Raw genomic sequence first — 17,406 nt, 5'->3', positions numbered from 1 at the left:
TTTGCTTTCAAATCTTTAATGTTCTCCTGGAGGTTATGTTAGAGCCTCAAATATTAAGTTGAATCACATTAAATTGCCATATTTCATTGATTCAGCCAAATAGGTCATGCTTATGTTTGTAACTCCAATAACTAATTTATTCTAGGATTCAGTGCACGTTTGGTGAATGAATAAGGAAATATTGGTCCCCTCACTCCCTTACACTTGTCCTAAGTACACCTAGAGATCCAGGAAGTTACCTTTTAATACTCTGTATATCTATTAAGTCCATTTGTTCAAGGGTGTCATTCAGCTCTATTGACTTTTTGTTTAGTTGATCTGTCTCTTTGTGAAAAGTATGGTGTTAAAATCCCCTGCTACGATTGTGTTAGTGTTTATTTGATCTTTTAATTTCAGCTGTTTTTGTCTTCCTAATCTGTTGGTATATAATTTGTTTTACTTGTCCTCATATTTTTGTTGTCGTTTATCCACTGACCTCACTAGTTTCCTCTATGTTTTTAGGTGTGTTCAATCCTATCTTTGTGTAAAGAATATTCTTGAGTGTTTTCTCTAGGGCTAGTTTAGCACTCATATTTCTTCTGAGCTGGTCTTTTTCATGGAAATAACTTATTTCTCTAACTATTTTGAAGGGTAGCTTTGCTAGGTAAATTAATTTGGGTTGGAAGTTATTTGCTCTTAGGGCTTGAAATACTTCACTCCAAGTTCTTCTGGCCTTTAGGTTTTGTGCTGCGAACTCTGCTGTGATTCTAATTGGTTTACTTTCATATGTAATTTTTTGGTTTTTTCTCTAGCTGTCTTTAAAATTATCATTTTTTTGCTGAATATCTGTGAATTTAATGACTATATGCTTTGGTGAATTCCCCTTTCATCATAACTGTTTGGTGTTCTATAAGGATATTTCAGTTGTGCTTTAAATTTATTCTTATATTTGGGAAATTTTCTTTGATAATTTTTATAAGCATGTTGGTGAATCCATCTGTGCAGCCTTCTCGCTTTTCTTTAACCTGATTAGCCTTAGATTTTTTTTTTTTTTTTTTTTTTTTTTTTTTTTTTTTTTTTGCTGTCATCTAGCAGATGCTGGATAGTTTTCCCTTGTTCTCTTGTTTTCTTTTTGGCTTCTTTGAGATCTTTATTTTATAATTTACTGTTTTGTCCTCAAGATCAGATAGTCTGTCTTCACATTAGTCATTTCTGGAATGTATGAATTTTACACTGTTTTTATTTCATATATTCCTGTCTGATATCTTTTAGAGGATTCCATATCCTTATTGAATCTGTTGTTCAAGTTTTGAACTGTCTTGGTTAGCTCATCCACTTTTTTACCCATTTCCCTGAAATTCACCATGGGCATACTGAGTGTCACTGCTGTAAACTTTCTTCTCATTTTCTCTTTGAACTTATCTATTCTCTTTAGCCCGCCTATGAACTTTTCATAGGTTTCTGCTGTCTGGTACAGAGGACATTTGTCTTACAAATTCAATTCATACATGAGAGCTGGTAGTAACTCAAGTTAGTTGTAAGTCAAGACTATTTTTCTCATAAGAAATAATGGAAATACCCATAATGTATTCCAAACCTCCCAAAGCACCCATTAACTAACCTTCTCATAATAAAAAGGGTTTATTTAATGTGCATAATTTACCAGAAACACCAATAATTTTCCTGGTGTATTCACCAATAATTCATCTAAATGCATTCACAAAAAATTATAAAATGTGCCCAGTTTACCAGAAACAACAATTTCATACTGTACTCACAATTCAAATTGACATCTTTGGTTTGCAGGCAGGGAGTATGGAATGGAAGAGGGGTTATTGTTGGAAGGAGAGTCCCCTTCCATAAGAGCATCAGGAATCTGGTATCTTTTCTCTCTTTGGGAGTCTGCAGCCCACTAGGACTTGCTTCTACCTCTCTAGATCTCAACATTTTCAAAACTAAAAATTGATCCAAGATTGTGTATTTGTGTCTTTTCTTTAACTCTGTTTTTTAGTATGACATGACATTGTCATTAAGCAAGTGAATACAACAATTGGCTTTTTCTCTGAGTGGGTCTTCTCTACAAATGTTTGTAGCTCTGTCCATTTTTCAAGATCTCCTTTATTTCAGAAGAAGAACTTTACTGCAGTTATCGTTGGTACTCCCCCTCCTCTTCAGAAAGCACCTCAGCTGTGTTCCTCAACATCACCACTGTCTACATGCAAGCCTATGGACTTTGCTATAGTGACAATGTCATCAACCACAGGGTCAACTGAAGGCTCAGGCTTCTCTACATAGCCTTCAAAATCTCACCTATATAATTTTAGGAAACACTTTCTTCCAGGTAGATCTCAGTATCCTTAGAGAGATATTGGCCCAAGATTTATCAATTAATCCCACAGGAAAGGATGTTGTAATGTTCCTTCCAGAACTCTTGAAGGGTTAAATCTGTACCTGAGACCATCTAGAAGCACTTTGGGAACAGTTCCTTGGTGTATAACTTCTTAAAGTTAGCTATGACCTGAAGGACCATATGCTGCAGTAGAGGGGTTGTATTGGGCGGGTGGAACTCAACTGAGAGCCATAGGAATTCTTCAGCCAATTCTTCCTCCAAATCTCATGGATGAGTAAGAGCATTGTCCATGATGAGGAGAGCCTTGAGTGGTAAATCTTTGTCCTCTAGATAGACAGTAGGGCAGAAAAGGATATTTCTTAACAGTAGGTCAGATCCACTTAAGAAAAAGCACTCATTACCTAGGCTTTTGCGTTAGATCTCCACATGACTCCTAGACTATTCTTCATGACTTTATGTTTTCTGAACACTCTAGGGGTCTCAGAGTGATAAACCAAGAGAGGTTTTATCTTGAGGTCGCCACTCACACTTGCACAAAGCTGTAAGTTTAGTCTATCTTTTATATGCTTGTGGCCTGGCATTTTCTTCTCTTCCTGGGTAATGAATATTCTCCTGGGCATTTTCTTCCAGAAAGGCCAGTTTCATAGCAATTGAAAACTTGATGATAGCAAAAGCCATTTATCTGTGTCATTGTTCGAAGTGGTGTATGCAATTTTCAGCAGCCCTTTTATTAGAACTGGCTGCTTCACCATGCCTAGTTATGCTATAGACTCCACTTCTTTCTTTAAAATTGTAAAATCACCATTACTGGCATGAAATGTTCCACCATTATCACTTGTTGATGGATTCTCCTTTATGAGCTCTGCATTTATAACCCTAGGTTTCTCACAAATTATAGACTTGGATAGGCTATAACCAACCATCTGCCTTTCATTTATCCACATTAATATATTATAGCCCCTCTACCTCATCTAACACTGTTGATCATGACTTAGTAATTTGAATAACACCTTTAGCAATAATAGCTTCCTTACACAGGTCTTTTCCCTGTAAGATTGTCAAGATGGTGGATTTTGATATGCTGTACATATTAGTCAGGTTAGTCACACAAACACCATTCTCACATTTCTCCACAATTTCCTTCTTCTTTTCAATTGTGATTGATTTCTTTACCTTCCTTTACCTTCCTTTACCTCCTTCACTTCTTTTCTGGCTTTTGGGGGGGTCATTTTGATAGAAGTAATTGTAGTAATTCTATAAAGCACTGACTGAAATCACGTCCACAAATACATGCATCTGAGCTCAGAATGATGCTCATGTATACTTATATATGCTTTCATGGCATCACAAATCTTTGTTAACAGCTACACAAATGGCCAACATTCAGGCTGCAACTCAAGACTTTCATCAAAAGTTAAGACTAAAATTCTAGTTATAACCCAAATTGTCTGTGAGGCCAGTCATAATTCCAGTTTCCACTAGTCCACTATATTTGTTTTCATCTCCTTCTGTGACCCTTTGCTCTGCCTTGCGGGAGTTGGGGGATTCTGAGTTCTAGTTCTTTGTTTCCTCATTCTCCTATTTGTATCTGTGTACACACACACACACACACACACACACACACACATATATTAATTACGAGTTCCCCTCTATTTTCTCCTCCCTTTGGGGGGTCACTGCCAATTGAGGAGTAGAGAAGTGAGGAGAGTATGTGGTTACATGGAGCTTTTTAATAGTATGTTGCCTCCTCATGAGTTATTTTCAGTTCTAGTTATTGTCCAGTTTTAGTATTTGATACTTCTGTTGTTTACTTTAAGTGATTTTTGTCTCTGTCCCTATGTTTTGCCACATGAAAATGATCACTTTATAACAGCATCCACAGTTTCATACTTATGAATTTCTATATGTTAGTCCTTGCAGTTATTCCCCCACACACTTTGTCTATTCTCTAGATGAGGGAGAGACCCTAGATGTTTATTAAATCAGAGCCAATGAAAGCACAATTATACAAGGTGACAACCTAATATACACATAAAACCATAAAAGAAGATAACCCCACATTACTAGATAAATCAAGAAACATACAAAAAATGTAAATGAATAAAATGTCTGCTGGGAACACTGTTTATCTAAATGTTTATCCAATGAGCCATTGCATACATGATTCCCAAATCACTTCTTTGACAGAGAGTCTGAGTGACCACACGCCAATTACTCCTGTGATCACTCTGCTGCAAAACTAGGGGTAACTCAGACTCAGGGCCTGCCAAGTTGCAGGGATCTTTCAGAGTCTGACTGAGATCGAGTTCTTGGGTTAGAAACTGTTTCTCTCCTCTCCTGGTGTAAGGGTGGGTTTCATCAACAAGTTCACTGGCACTTAATTTTCCTGAGTCAGATTATTTCTAAGGCATCAATTCAACTACAGGAGTAACAGACTAATCTGTTGCAGTGGAATCTATCAGGGGTAGTTGAGAAATTACATATCATAAAACCCTTTAGTCTAGAGAACAAATCCACAGCTATAGTGTAAGCATTAAAACAACCCCCTCTACAATAGAGTATACATTTTTTTTTCAGTAGCACATGGCACTTTTTCTAAAATAGATCACATACAAGTCCACAAAGCCTGTTTAAGTAAATGTAAAAGAACTGAAATTACTCCATGCATACTATCTGACCACTGTCCAATGGAAAAAAAATCAATGACAGAAGAAAATTTCGAAAAGGCAAAAGCTCCTGGAAAATTAATGATATACTCTTAAACAACCAATGAGGGACTGGGGATTTAGCTCAGTGGTCCTGCAGCTAGAGCAAGGTCCTGGGAAAAAAATTAAAAATTAAAAAAAAAAACACCAATGAGTCACAGAAGAAATCAAAGAAATTTTAAAATTTCTGGAAGTTAAAGACAATGACTCTACAACTCAACAAAACCTTTGGGACACTATGAAAGTAGTTTTAAGAGGGAAATTCATTGCAATCAATGCTCACATTAGGAAAACAGCAAGTCCATATTGATAACCTTATGAGAAATCTTAAGATACTTGAAAAACAACAACAAACCAGCCCCACACCAAAACTAAAGAGAGAAATTATAAAGATGAGGACAGAAATTAATGCGATTGTGACTAAGAAAACCTATGAAACAAATAAATGAAGTGAAGAGCTGGCTATTCAAACGAATAAATAAAATAGACAAGCCCTTAGCAAAACTCACAAAGAGAAAGAGAAAAGACTCATACATATGCAATAAGAAATGATAAAGGTGAAATCACAACAGACACTGTCAAAATCCAGAAGATAAGAACTGCTTTGAAAAATTATATTCCAACAAATTAGCAAATTTTGGGGAAATGGACAGATCCCTAGAAGCATACAAACTACCAAAGCTAACCCAAGAAGACACAAATATACTTAACAACCCAATCACAAGCAATGAAATTGATTCAGAAATAAAGAATCTACCCACTTAAAAAATACCAGGACCAGAGGGATTCATGGCTGAATTCTACAAAACTTTTAAAGATGTTATATCACCAATACTCCATAAGCTGTTCAAATTCAAAGGGATGTGTGGTCCCAAATTCATTTATGGAAGTTAGTATCATCTTGATCCCAAAACTACATAAAGACAAAACTAAAAAAGGGAACTATAGGCCAATCTCTAATGAACATAAGTGCAAAAATCCTCAATAAGATACTACCAAATAGAATGTGGCATATTATCAAAAAGTTAATAGACCATGATCAAGTGGGTTTCATCCCAAAAATGCAAGGATGGTTCAAGATACATAAGTCTATAAATGTAATCCATCACCTGAACAGGAGCAAGGTCAAAAACCACATGATCATATCTATAGATGCAGAAAAGGTCTTCCACAAAATCCAATACCCCTTTATGATAAAACCTATGAAGACAACAGGTATAGAAGGACCATTCCTGAATACGATAAAGGCTATCTATGACAAACCAACAGCCAACATCATATTAAACAGGGAAAAATTGAAAGTATTTCCCCAAAAATCAGGAACAAGATAAGGATGTCCACTATTACCTCTGGTATTCATCATAGTACTTGAAACATCAGCCAGCTGAATTAGGCAAGACAAAGAAATACAAGGGTTACATATAGGAAAGGAAGAACTCATACCATCACTATTTGCAGATGACATGATACACTACATGGAAGACCCAAAGAATTCCACTAAGAAACTCTTAGAATTAATAATTAATTTCAGCAAAGTAGCAGGATACAAGGTTAACACAAAAAAATCATTAGTGTTTGTGTATACCAACAACAAATGGGATGACAAAGAAATTATGAAAACAATACAATTTACAGTTATTTCAAGAAAAATAAAATATTTAGGAATTAATCTAATCAAAGAAGTGAAAGACCTCTACAAAGAAAACTACAGTACTCTGACAAAGGAGATTGAAGAGGATATCAGAAAATGAAAAGATGTTTTGCTCCTGGATAGGCAGAATCAATATTGTGAAAATGACCATACTTCCAAAATTTGTTATACAGACTCAATGCAGTCTGAATCAAAATACCAACAGCATACTTTATAGATCTAGAGAAAAGAATCCTGGAATTCACATGGAACCAGAAGCGACCCTGAATAGTGAAAGTAATTTGGGACAATAAGAGCAAAGCGGGTGTCCTAGCAATACCAGATGTCAAGCTACACTACAAAGCAATAGTAATAAAGATGGCATAGTGCTGGAACAAAAACAGACACATGGATCAGTGGAACAGAACTGAGGATACAGAAGCCTTACCACTCATATTCAATTTGATCTTTGACAGTGTCCAAAAGCATACAGTGGAGGAAAGATAGCATATTTAACCAATTTTGTTGGAGAAACTGGTTGTTTGTAGAAGAATGAAATGAACACCTATCATCACCATATACTCAATTAAAATCAAAATGGATCAAAGATCTAAGCCTTAAAACAGAAACATTAAACCTAAAAGATAAAATAGATAAAACATTGAAAACATAGGAGCAGGAAAGGATTTTCTAAACAGAACCTCCAACACACACAAAAAAGCAGCAAGAATCAACAGATGGGATTATATCAGACTAAAAAGCTTCTGAAGATTCAGTCAGTAGAGTGAAGAGACAATCTATAGAATGGGAAAAAATGTTTGCCAGAGGTCTAATACCTAGAATATACAAAGAACTCAAAAAAATAAAACCACCTATAATTAAAGACCCAGTTAAGAAATGGGCTAGAGAAATGAACAGACATTTCACAGTGGAAGAAATATAAATGGCCAACAAATATATGAAAAAATGTTCAACATCTCTGGCTATTAGAGAAATTCAAATTAAAAGAACTTCTTACTTTGGAAAGAATGACAATCAATAAATCAAACAATAATAAATGCTGGCATGGCTGTGGTGAAAAAAGGCACTCTTCTACATTGTTGGTGGGAATACAGACTAGTACAACCATTATGGAAATCAGTATGGAGATTTCTCAAAGAACTGAAATTAGAAATTCCATATGACTCACTGTCCCTTTGCTATGTATCTTTCCCAAAGAGCTTAGGTCATCGTACTACAGTGATCCTTGCATACCAATGTTCATAGCAGCATAATTCATAATTGCTAAATCCTAGAAGCAGCCTGTATACCCATCAACAGATGATTAGATAAACAAAACGTGGGATCTACATATAATGGAATACTACTTAGCTATAAAGAATGACCAATTTGAGGCATTTGTAGGAAAATGGACGAAGCTGGAAAACATAATGTTGACTGAAATAAATCAGACACACAAGCTTGAATACTGTATGGTATTCCTCATTTGAATGAGACAAAATACAAACAAAAAAATCATAAATGATGGACAGAAAGGGACAAAAAAATCTCATCCAATAGGGAAATGGTCCAAGGGATCAAGGAGAGGTGTATGGGGAGGGGAAGGGGAAATGAGAGAAATAAAGATATGCCATGTACAGAAACCTAATAACCTCAATCAATGTAAACATTATAAGCCATAACATGGGCTAAGACAAATAGTATCAACAGATATGAAAAAGGTGATTGGCAAACCAGAGCAGGATAGGGGGGAGGAGATGAAAAAACAAACTCTAATATGTACATGTAACCACTCCTATACAGATTATGAACTGTATGAGTTACATACATGTACTTATAAAATAAAATGAATAAAATTATATCTCTAAATGGGACATTTTCCTCCTTTTTGATGACTTAACCCCTGAAATATGCTTCTTATTTTGGGTAAATTGTACATGAAGTATATCTCAGTGAGAGGCAAATATTTCTGCTATGGAAGCCATAGGGATCAAATAAAATCTTTAATATAGAAAAGTGGAAAATGAAAAAATATTTCACATAGGAATAGATTTTAAGTGGTTTCTTAATAACACATATTTAGGGCCAGTGTTCTGTACTGTAATTATTACCTGGGAAAAGGAATGTGTCAAAATAATATGTTTTCTTGCCAAATATCTATTCATCCCTGGAAGCAGGAATCTCATCCTGGGTTCTATATGGGGACATTTGTTCCAGTCACCTGTTTTAGTATAACCAGGCCTTAAAAGACCAAGGGGCAGAAGTGAGATTCATCATCTCCCAAAGGATATTTGAACACAGAAAAACTTTCTATGTTTTGAAATTGTGTTCTGACCTTTTGACATCAAAGCCACAATATTTTTATAGGTAAATTGTAGTTTTATTCAAAAGTAAGCAATTCAAATAACTGAATGTAGAATACTATCCTATTACTTCATTAACTTGGAATATATTTAAACTATATTGTTTATTATAACAATTGCCATTTAATTTTTATTAAGCTGACATTTGTAGTTTAAAAATTATGCATTCTTAGTGGTGAAGTAATACCTAAAGATCCTCAATATTTTTATAGTTAACTATGACTGTGTAAAATTAAAAATATACATATGTGTATGCTATGTGAGACATTAAATTGCAATTCAACTTTTTATCAAAAATAACCTGACCAACTGAAGCATACCAGAACATTTTTATAATGCAAATATTATGAGGAGAGAGATTTGCAAATTCTGGCAAATGAACTATGCATTTCTATGCTAACAGAATTGCCAAGTACATCCTTGAATGAAAAATATGCCTAGAATATATATTTTTTAAAGTCTATCATGGGTAGAATTTGAAGTGAATGTTGAAAAATCAGCTCCTAAAGAGAACTCAATTCACACATCCTTCTCCTTTTCTAGCCGTTTATAGACATCACTGTATTGATTTACTTGGCACCCAGATGCTGTTAACAGATATTTATTAATGTGTAAACAAGTAATTGTTCAATAATGAAGTACAGTCATGAGGCACATAATACTTTAGTTCATGACAGGCCACATATATGATGGTAATCTCTAAGTTTATATTTCTTAGTGACATCATAGTTGTCTCAACAATAGGCAGACTCTCAACAATAGGCACATAATGATGCAATCACCTAAAAATGCATTTCCCAGAATATATCCCTTTATGACTGCATCAAACTCTGCAAGATCAAAGCAAACAAAAATTATGTTTTCAAAATCCTGTATTATTACTCCATTGATTCAACTGACATCACTATCAAGGAGTATCGATCATGCTCACCCACAAGCATTATATTATACAATGTCACAAGCAAAATCAATAAAATTTGAGTCTTAAAGAAAACATATGTTTTCTACTGTAATCCCTTATTTTCAGAGCTGAGAATTTAAAGGTATGTCTCAATTTCCACTTGTAATTTAAAAATAAATCATTTGCTGATACTAATAATCTTTTTCAGTTTAATAAAGCAAAAATATTCTCTTAAAATATCAATAGTTTACAATACAATATTAACTCAGAAAAACAAATTGGTTCTTAGAAAACTGTATCCTCCCAAAATGATGTCAAAGGCTTATTTTGAACTGTAATTTTAAGTGTTTCTAAATTTGACACTTTTCTTTTGCCAGATATCTTGAGACAAGAAATAACAAATAGATGAGCTGTTTTTAGAAGATAAACATTCATGATAAAGTACAAATTGATTAAGAGAAGGGAATTCTGTTTTGAGCTGGTCCATGCTATCACAAAATTTTGGGAACTGAGATTAAAAGAAAGACACATAAATGACAACATTTCTACTTTTAATCTATTAAATGGATGGTAAGACAAGGATGCATACAAACTGGTCACTATTTCAATAGAGGATACTTTGGGCTATTAACGTTAGGGTTGCTTTTTTGAAATTCTGTGAGTGACAGCCGTTCTATAACCATGTTTTCTTCACAATAAGCTCCTTGTATTCCATGATACTTTGAAAGATCACATGCTTTTATGAGTAAATCAAATGTATATACAAGCTTTAAATAATTTTAGCCAAAAGACATTTTCACATCAATTGAAAATTATAGTTTAATAATTTTTCCTCTAAGCCAAAAATGATAGCACAATGCTTCTTATCTGAATATTAGAGTGTCTATATATTATCATTATCTATATAATTTATCATTGTGTTTTTATTGAGTTAGGGAAGCAATGTGAACTTAAAATAAGTCAAACAAGCTAAATATCATACATCAATCTTGTAACATTCTTCTCATTATAAATTTTTCATCCTGGTTTATGTCTTATTGACCTTTATCTAATTATCCAGCCTGGGGCAAGGGATTTTCCTTTTTTTCCCTCCTTTTTCCCAGTATACACAGTATCGTTTGGTATTTGATAATTACATTGCAAATCTTTCATTAGAATGGTGAAGTAAAAAATGAAAAAAAATGTTTTTTTTCTTACCATATTATATGGTACCCCATAAAGATATTATATATATTTAGTTGTGTAAAAAAATTTAAAACATCACAATCTTCTACTTAAATTTATTTAAATATCTTCAGTCAATCACGATTGCTAGAGAAAATAGAACATTTTAATGTTAATTTCAAAATCGTATGGTTTTCAGATTTTAGACACATTAAAGTAGATGAAGCCAATTATTGAAATAGAAGTTTCTTCTACAGTTTTTCTAAAAACTTGGGAAATATCTGATTTATTGCAGAGAAGAAATTTACTACCCAGTCAAAATGAAATAATGTTCCAGTGCTACACAATCCGATACAAAAGCCATCAGTCACATGTGGTCAGATAATTGAAATTTAACAATCATTAAAATTATATGGCATTAAAATTAAAATAGTTTCTCAGTCACACTAACCAAATTTCCAGCACTGAATAGCCACCACATGGATAGTGACCACCATATTAGACAGGCTAATCACAGAATATTTCCGTCCTCATGGAAAATCAATTGGAAAGTGCTTCCTATACTCTTCTCCAACTTGCTCTTTTCTCTCCATTGTTCTCCTCGAGCTCCACCCTGCTGATTCTCACAGCCTCTTCTTTGCTTGTATCAGTTGCTCATAGAATAATTTTGACCTCAGATATTTGCAATGTTTGGAAAAACAATAGTTGTCACAACCTGGGGGTATGATGCTATTTTCATGAAGCAGTGAAGGTCAGGGAGCTGCTGAATATCCTAAAATGTACAGGAACCTCACCTCCCCCCCAAAAACCCCAAAGCGTTGTGAGTCAGCAGTGCCAAAATTGAGAGATTTAGAAACCCTGGTCTACACTACTCTAGCTTGAAGCCATGTTTAGGATGTTCACCCAAAATCGGATTTGTCCCATCACAAATTCATGGTTTCTAACTGCTCCCAAAGATTAATGCAAATCATCTACAAAAGCAATAGAACCCTGCCAACCTAGGGCAAGCCCCAAATGTCCCTATTAATTTGAAAAAGATACACATAATCTAACAGTTTTATTACTATAGATTCTTACTTTTTAAAATGAAATAGATTTTCTCACTTAGGTCAGATGAACTACTTTTATTCCTTCAGATCATTTGTTAAATGAAGTCAAGGACTCATCCTTTAGCTCTAAAAGTAATGTGAGATAAGTAAAGCAAGATCTAGAACATATTATTTCCATAAAACAATGGCAAAATTGCATATATATATACACATATATATACATATATATACACATATATACACATATGTATACATATACGTGTATATATATAGTGTGTACAAGGGAAAATAAGAATTATACAACAAGTTGTCGATACCAGTTATTTAGAGGAGCACCATTATCATGGAAAAGCTGAGAAGAAAAGAAGGACATATGCAAAAACTTATTTACAAATCATAATTATGGTGTGTCATGGTTTATATTTAGATGGTCCCCCGAGAGCCACAGACACTCATAAGCAGGGCTATTGGAAGGTGACTGGATTGTGTGTGTGTGCTTAAAGCTGACTTGCTCTTAGGAGGTGAAGCCTTGTCCAAAGAGGCAGGTCACTGAGGGTGTGCCTGGAAAGGTTTATCTCCCGGCTCCACCCTCTCTCCTTCCCTCCTGCCATATGCTATGCTATGGAGCCAGGGGACTATGGATTGAAAACTCTACAGACTGTGAACCATCCTTCTTTAACTTGTGGATGCTGGGTTTTGTGTTCCAGCGACATGAAAATGGACTTAGGACACCATGTAAGTTGTGAGTTCATCATTTAAATAAGGAAGCATTTAAGAACTATCTCAAGTAAGGCAAATGAATGAAAAAAGCATGGGAAATGTTAATTAATATGGCATTTGCATTCTAGAAGAGGAACAGCTAAGAAATTACCAAAATAATAGAACAGAAATTTTAAAAATAACAAAAATGACATAGTCGCATACAGTACTAAGTCCTCAAAAGAATGTTAACAGGAGATGGGTAGTGATAGTCCTGAGCTCAGGAATGTCAAGGCCTGGAGAAGTAAATTTGGGATTCATATGGTTACAGATGGTATTAGACCAACATGATTTGATGTCATCTTCTAGGTAGTAGCCTACCCATAGATAGACATGATCCTATTCTGCAATCCTCCAACATATATGGAATCAGGTAGAAATGAGCTCACACAGTTGACTGAGAAAGTGAGAAACGAAAGCCCACAAGGAAGCATAGGGTATGTTTCCCTCAAACACCAGTGTCAGGGGAGATGATGACTATGATTCTCCAGTGAAGTAGCAACATGTAGTTTGTTGGTGCCCTTCTCAAGAAGGATGAAAATAGCCTCCTAGAAGCAAGCTAAAGGGAGCAGAGACAAGGAAGAGGAAATGAGAGGACAACTCTTTCAGTGAGCTTCACTGTAAAGTGTATTGTAGGCTTGGTACAGATAAATGGGATGATGAATGAGGTGGCACCATAGTATCTACCATAGTTTGAATGATTTTTGTCTCCAAATTTACATCGAAATTTAATTTCTAATACAGCCTTATTAAGAGGTGTGGCTTTTAGGAAATGATTGAGTCATGAGGGCTCAGGAATGGGATTAGGCTCTCTGATAGAAGGGGTTGACAGAGGGAGTTTGCCCCTCTCATTCCCCTTCCATCCCTTCTACCCTGGAGCAGTGGTATAGAACTTCTTCCTGGAGAATACACCAACAAAGTGCTGCTCGGGAAGTAGATAGTAGGCTCTCACCATATATAGTCTAGTAGCACTTACATCTTGGACTTCCAGCCTCTAGTACCACAAGAAATAAATTCTTGTGCTTTTTAAATTACTTGTTCCCAGCAGGATGGGGAAAACCTTTGGTGCAGGAGGAGAGATAATTGCAAGGAAAAACTCAATGAGAAAAAGGAGGAAAAGATATCTAATATGTAAGGGAAGGGTTAGGCCAAAGTTGGAGAAGAAATAACTAAATATATCTTAACCAGCAAAGCATACATTAATCCATCATGACAAAACACTTTCCCTTAAGAGTAATATTTGAAATTATTACACTGCACATTATTAAAGTTAATACATATTTTTATCACATCAGTTGGCCCCAGCTAAAGGTCTACAATTAGCAACTCTAGTCAAGTGAACAGAGTTTTCGTAATAACAGACATCCTCCTGTTCTATACATTCTCCAAAATTATGTATACAAATAATTCAAATAGAGTGATGTATATATACATATATAACTTTGAATATTTTGTGTCATGATTCTAGCATCACATAGAAATTGCCATTTGAAAATCCAAAGAATGTTTACTTATGCTTTTAAAGAAAAGAGATAATTTATATCTAAAAAACTTTCATCTTTATCGCAAAAATGAGCCCTTTTTATTATGATGACTATTATAGTGTGTGTTGAGGACAATATGACCTGATGTCGGTGATAATCAGTGCATTCCTCTGTTTCTCATAACTCATCCCAATAAAATAACATCTTTTAGAATCACCAAAAATGAAAAAAAGACAAGTCCCTTTTTAAAGAATTTTTTATGCTTAGAAATAGAAATATCTTCAGCCTTACTAATATAAACAGAATGCAAAAACCAACTAGAAATACTGCAATCTTTAGCAACAAATTTTTAATCATAAGTGTCAGAGAAAACAAGGAAAGATATTTTCCCCCATCTTCAGATATAAGACAATATTAAATAATTAAAAGTTCATGGTAACTTGTTAATTATAAAGATAATCAACTAATTTTGAGTAAAATCAACCAACTTTCTTCTATGTATAACCATTTTTATCCACAGTTACCCAGATATGACACATTTACTTGCATACATAATTTGAAACTTATAAAAACAAAAATCTACAAAGATAGCTTTCCAATGAAAATGTCAAGCCTAAAGTGTTAACCACCATGCCTACTTTGTATATCTTGTTCAGCTTCTTTTTTTATCAAAAATAAAAATGATTCCGGAATTTTCAATGGACTCAGGAATAAGAAATCACTGTCTTTCCTTTCCTTTGAACTGAATAAAATAGGTGAAAAATCACAGTAAAGTATCTTCTTACTCAGCAAAACCACTTTGGTAAAATTGTCCTTTAATATCTAGTCTTTTAGGTAAGAGAAAAATACTTACATGAATCCTTTAATTATCTTTAAACTCTTCAGTCAAAAAATGATGGCCCGATGGGCCGGGGATTTAGCTTAGTGGTTTCACCGCCTGCTGCGCAAGCGCAAGGACCCGAGTTCAATCCTAGGTACCAAAAAAAAAAAAGATGGCCCAAGAAACCAAAGCTAGAAAACATTATAGCAGAAACCTAAACTGCACTGGTAAAACATATTTTAAATTCAGGGAGCAATATATGGATATTCTTGGATTTTTATAACTGATATCTTTTTATAAATCAGTCTAACACATTTTAGTTTGGAACAAAATGCTTACATCTAAAACTAACAAAGTGGATGACATAACCTGAGTACACAGAAAAAAAGTCCTCATAGCATACAGATTTTAGAAAATGGACACAAGGGTTAAGAAAGGTGGTTATTGTTTTAATAGACTCTGACTCATTGATTTTTTTGCTATTTAGTTTCATTGTTTGTCTGATTGATCGACTGATTCAAAAGGCTTACCATCTTGCTGGCCATGAAGAGTCTGGGGGCTTTGCATTCTTTCCTCAAGATTGGAGCTAAGATCAGAGTTCACAGCTGACATTCGTGTCGAATCACTCATATCAAATTCATCACTTTCTATTGAACTTTCATCCTGAAAATGGTTTTAAAAAATCATCAAGCATCATAAAGTATAATGCATTCAAATAATGACCACTTTATCTATGTGATCAGTTAGAAGTTAGCCAGTAAGTAAGCCTTTACAGAACTCAGAAAATTATGTTACATGCTAGTAGATGCTTAAAATAACAAATAAGAGAATAATTTTTCCCTTCGGGGAATTTTAAAACTTCTAAATATTCAAACAATGCATCTATGTACATGCTCATTTTAAAGATAAAGCAATACATTTGGAAAGGTGTAGTTTGGGTGTAGTTTGTAACTTGAATAATGAAATAATGGATTTTTTTTTTTCAGGAAATGCCTGCAAAAGTGCCAACCATAAAACATGGCAAAAAGGGGCAAAAAGTTTTGAATAAAAGCTAAGTGACTTGATAAAATACTATAAACATAAATGTTAGAATTCAGTAAAAGAAATCCTTCATAAAGATTTTTTACCAAAGCCACCTCCTTTGGAAAACTTTTTTAACAAATGATGTGTGTTTCAGGAGATGGGAAGTTCTGAGGAGCTTGTGTAAAATGTCTCATCAAAAGCACTGGGTTTGACATTATTTTTGTAAGTGTTTGATTTGAAAGTCCAGCACTAATAATTAACAGTGGCTAAAGGAGTGCTAACATTCATGTCGTAGATATTGTTTACATTTGTTCACTCTTTGCATCATCATCACAACCAATGAATGAACTAGGATTCACCCAACTTTACAAAAGAAATTGAGGCACCCCCCCCCCTTGGCTCCCACTATTATACACCAGAACTAGGATTCATATGAAGTCACCCAGCTTTCTCTGAATAGGAAAAGTTACTTCGGTTTCAATAAATAATGTGTTAGTATCAGCAAAGAAAATGCAAAGGAAAAAAAAGAAATTGCTATGGTTAGGGGATAGAACCCTTCTGATAGGGTAACAAATTGACATACTGATTCCTAGGTCAGGCCCAGGCGAATTAGTTGTCTTTCCTTCACCAAAGGTCTGGTTGTATCTAGGTTTACCAAGTAGCACCAGCTCTTCAGTAATTCAGTAAGGAAATGCCACCTGGGAGACCTCTGGCCCATCAGCCCCATAGACTTTTCCTGGTGACACTCTTCCTCTCAGTATATAACATACATTATGTCTTCTCCAGTTCTAAATTCTAAGAAAAATTTTTTAAAAATCTGTAATACATGAAAAAAAATAAGAAAATCTAATGTGGACTTTAATGTTATCAGTGGATGAACCATATACACGTACAGAAGATAGACACACAGAAATGGACGATACAGAGACAAACTACAAATACTACACAGCGTCTCTGTCATAGCATTTTAGAGAACATTCTCAGGAGCTAGACTTCCTGGATGCAGGGCTCTGCCACTTCTAGATGCTTTACCTTAAGCAAGTTACCTAACTTTTCAGTGCCTTGGTTTATTTTTCTATATGATAAGGATAATAAGAGTACCAATCACATAGGGCTATACAAGGATTGAGAGAGTATAATATATTTAGAATGACTTGGGCTGGGGATTTAGCTTAGTGG

The 17,406-nt window shown here is 34.5% G+C and overlaps 1 protein-coding gene across 10 annotated transcripts in view; it reads right to left on the bottom strand.

Moving 5' to 3' along the window:
* Positions 1 to 17,406, bottom strand: part of Nol4 (nucleolar protein 4) — a 329,323-nt gene that overhangs the window by 203,310 nt on the left and 108,607 nt on the right. For 9 of the 10 annotated variants that reach the window (XM_004855194.4, XM_087193623.1, XM_004855193.4 and 6 more), the window contains one exon: positions 15,735 to 15,867. In XM_004855194.4, coding sequence (XP_004855251.1) covers positions 15,735 to 15,867 — 133 coding nt within the window. Of the gene's footprint in view, positions 1 to 15,734; positions 15,868 to 16,810; positions 16,952 to 17,406 lie in introns of those variants that run through there. The other variant, XM_087193594.1, reaches the window with a different exon arrangement.

This window comes from Heterocephalus glaber, unplaced genomic scaffold, assembly GCF_053883595.1.
Source record: "Heterocephalus glaber isolate CG9 unplaced genomic scaffold, H.glaber_assembly_v1.0 deba00000331, whole genome shotgun sequence".
NCBI lineage: Eukaryota > Metazoa > Chordata > Mammalia > Rodentia > Bathyergidae > Heterocephalus > Heterocephalus glaber.
The sequence above is the reverse complement of the archived record's forward strand: the minus strand, read 5'-3'. Positions and strand labels throughout refer to the sequence as shown.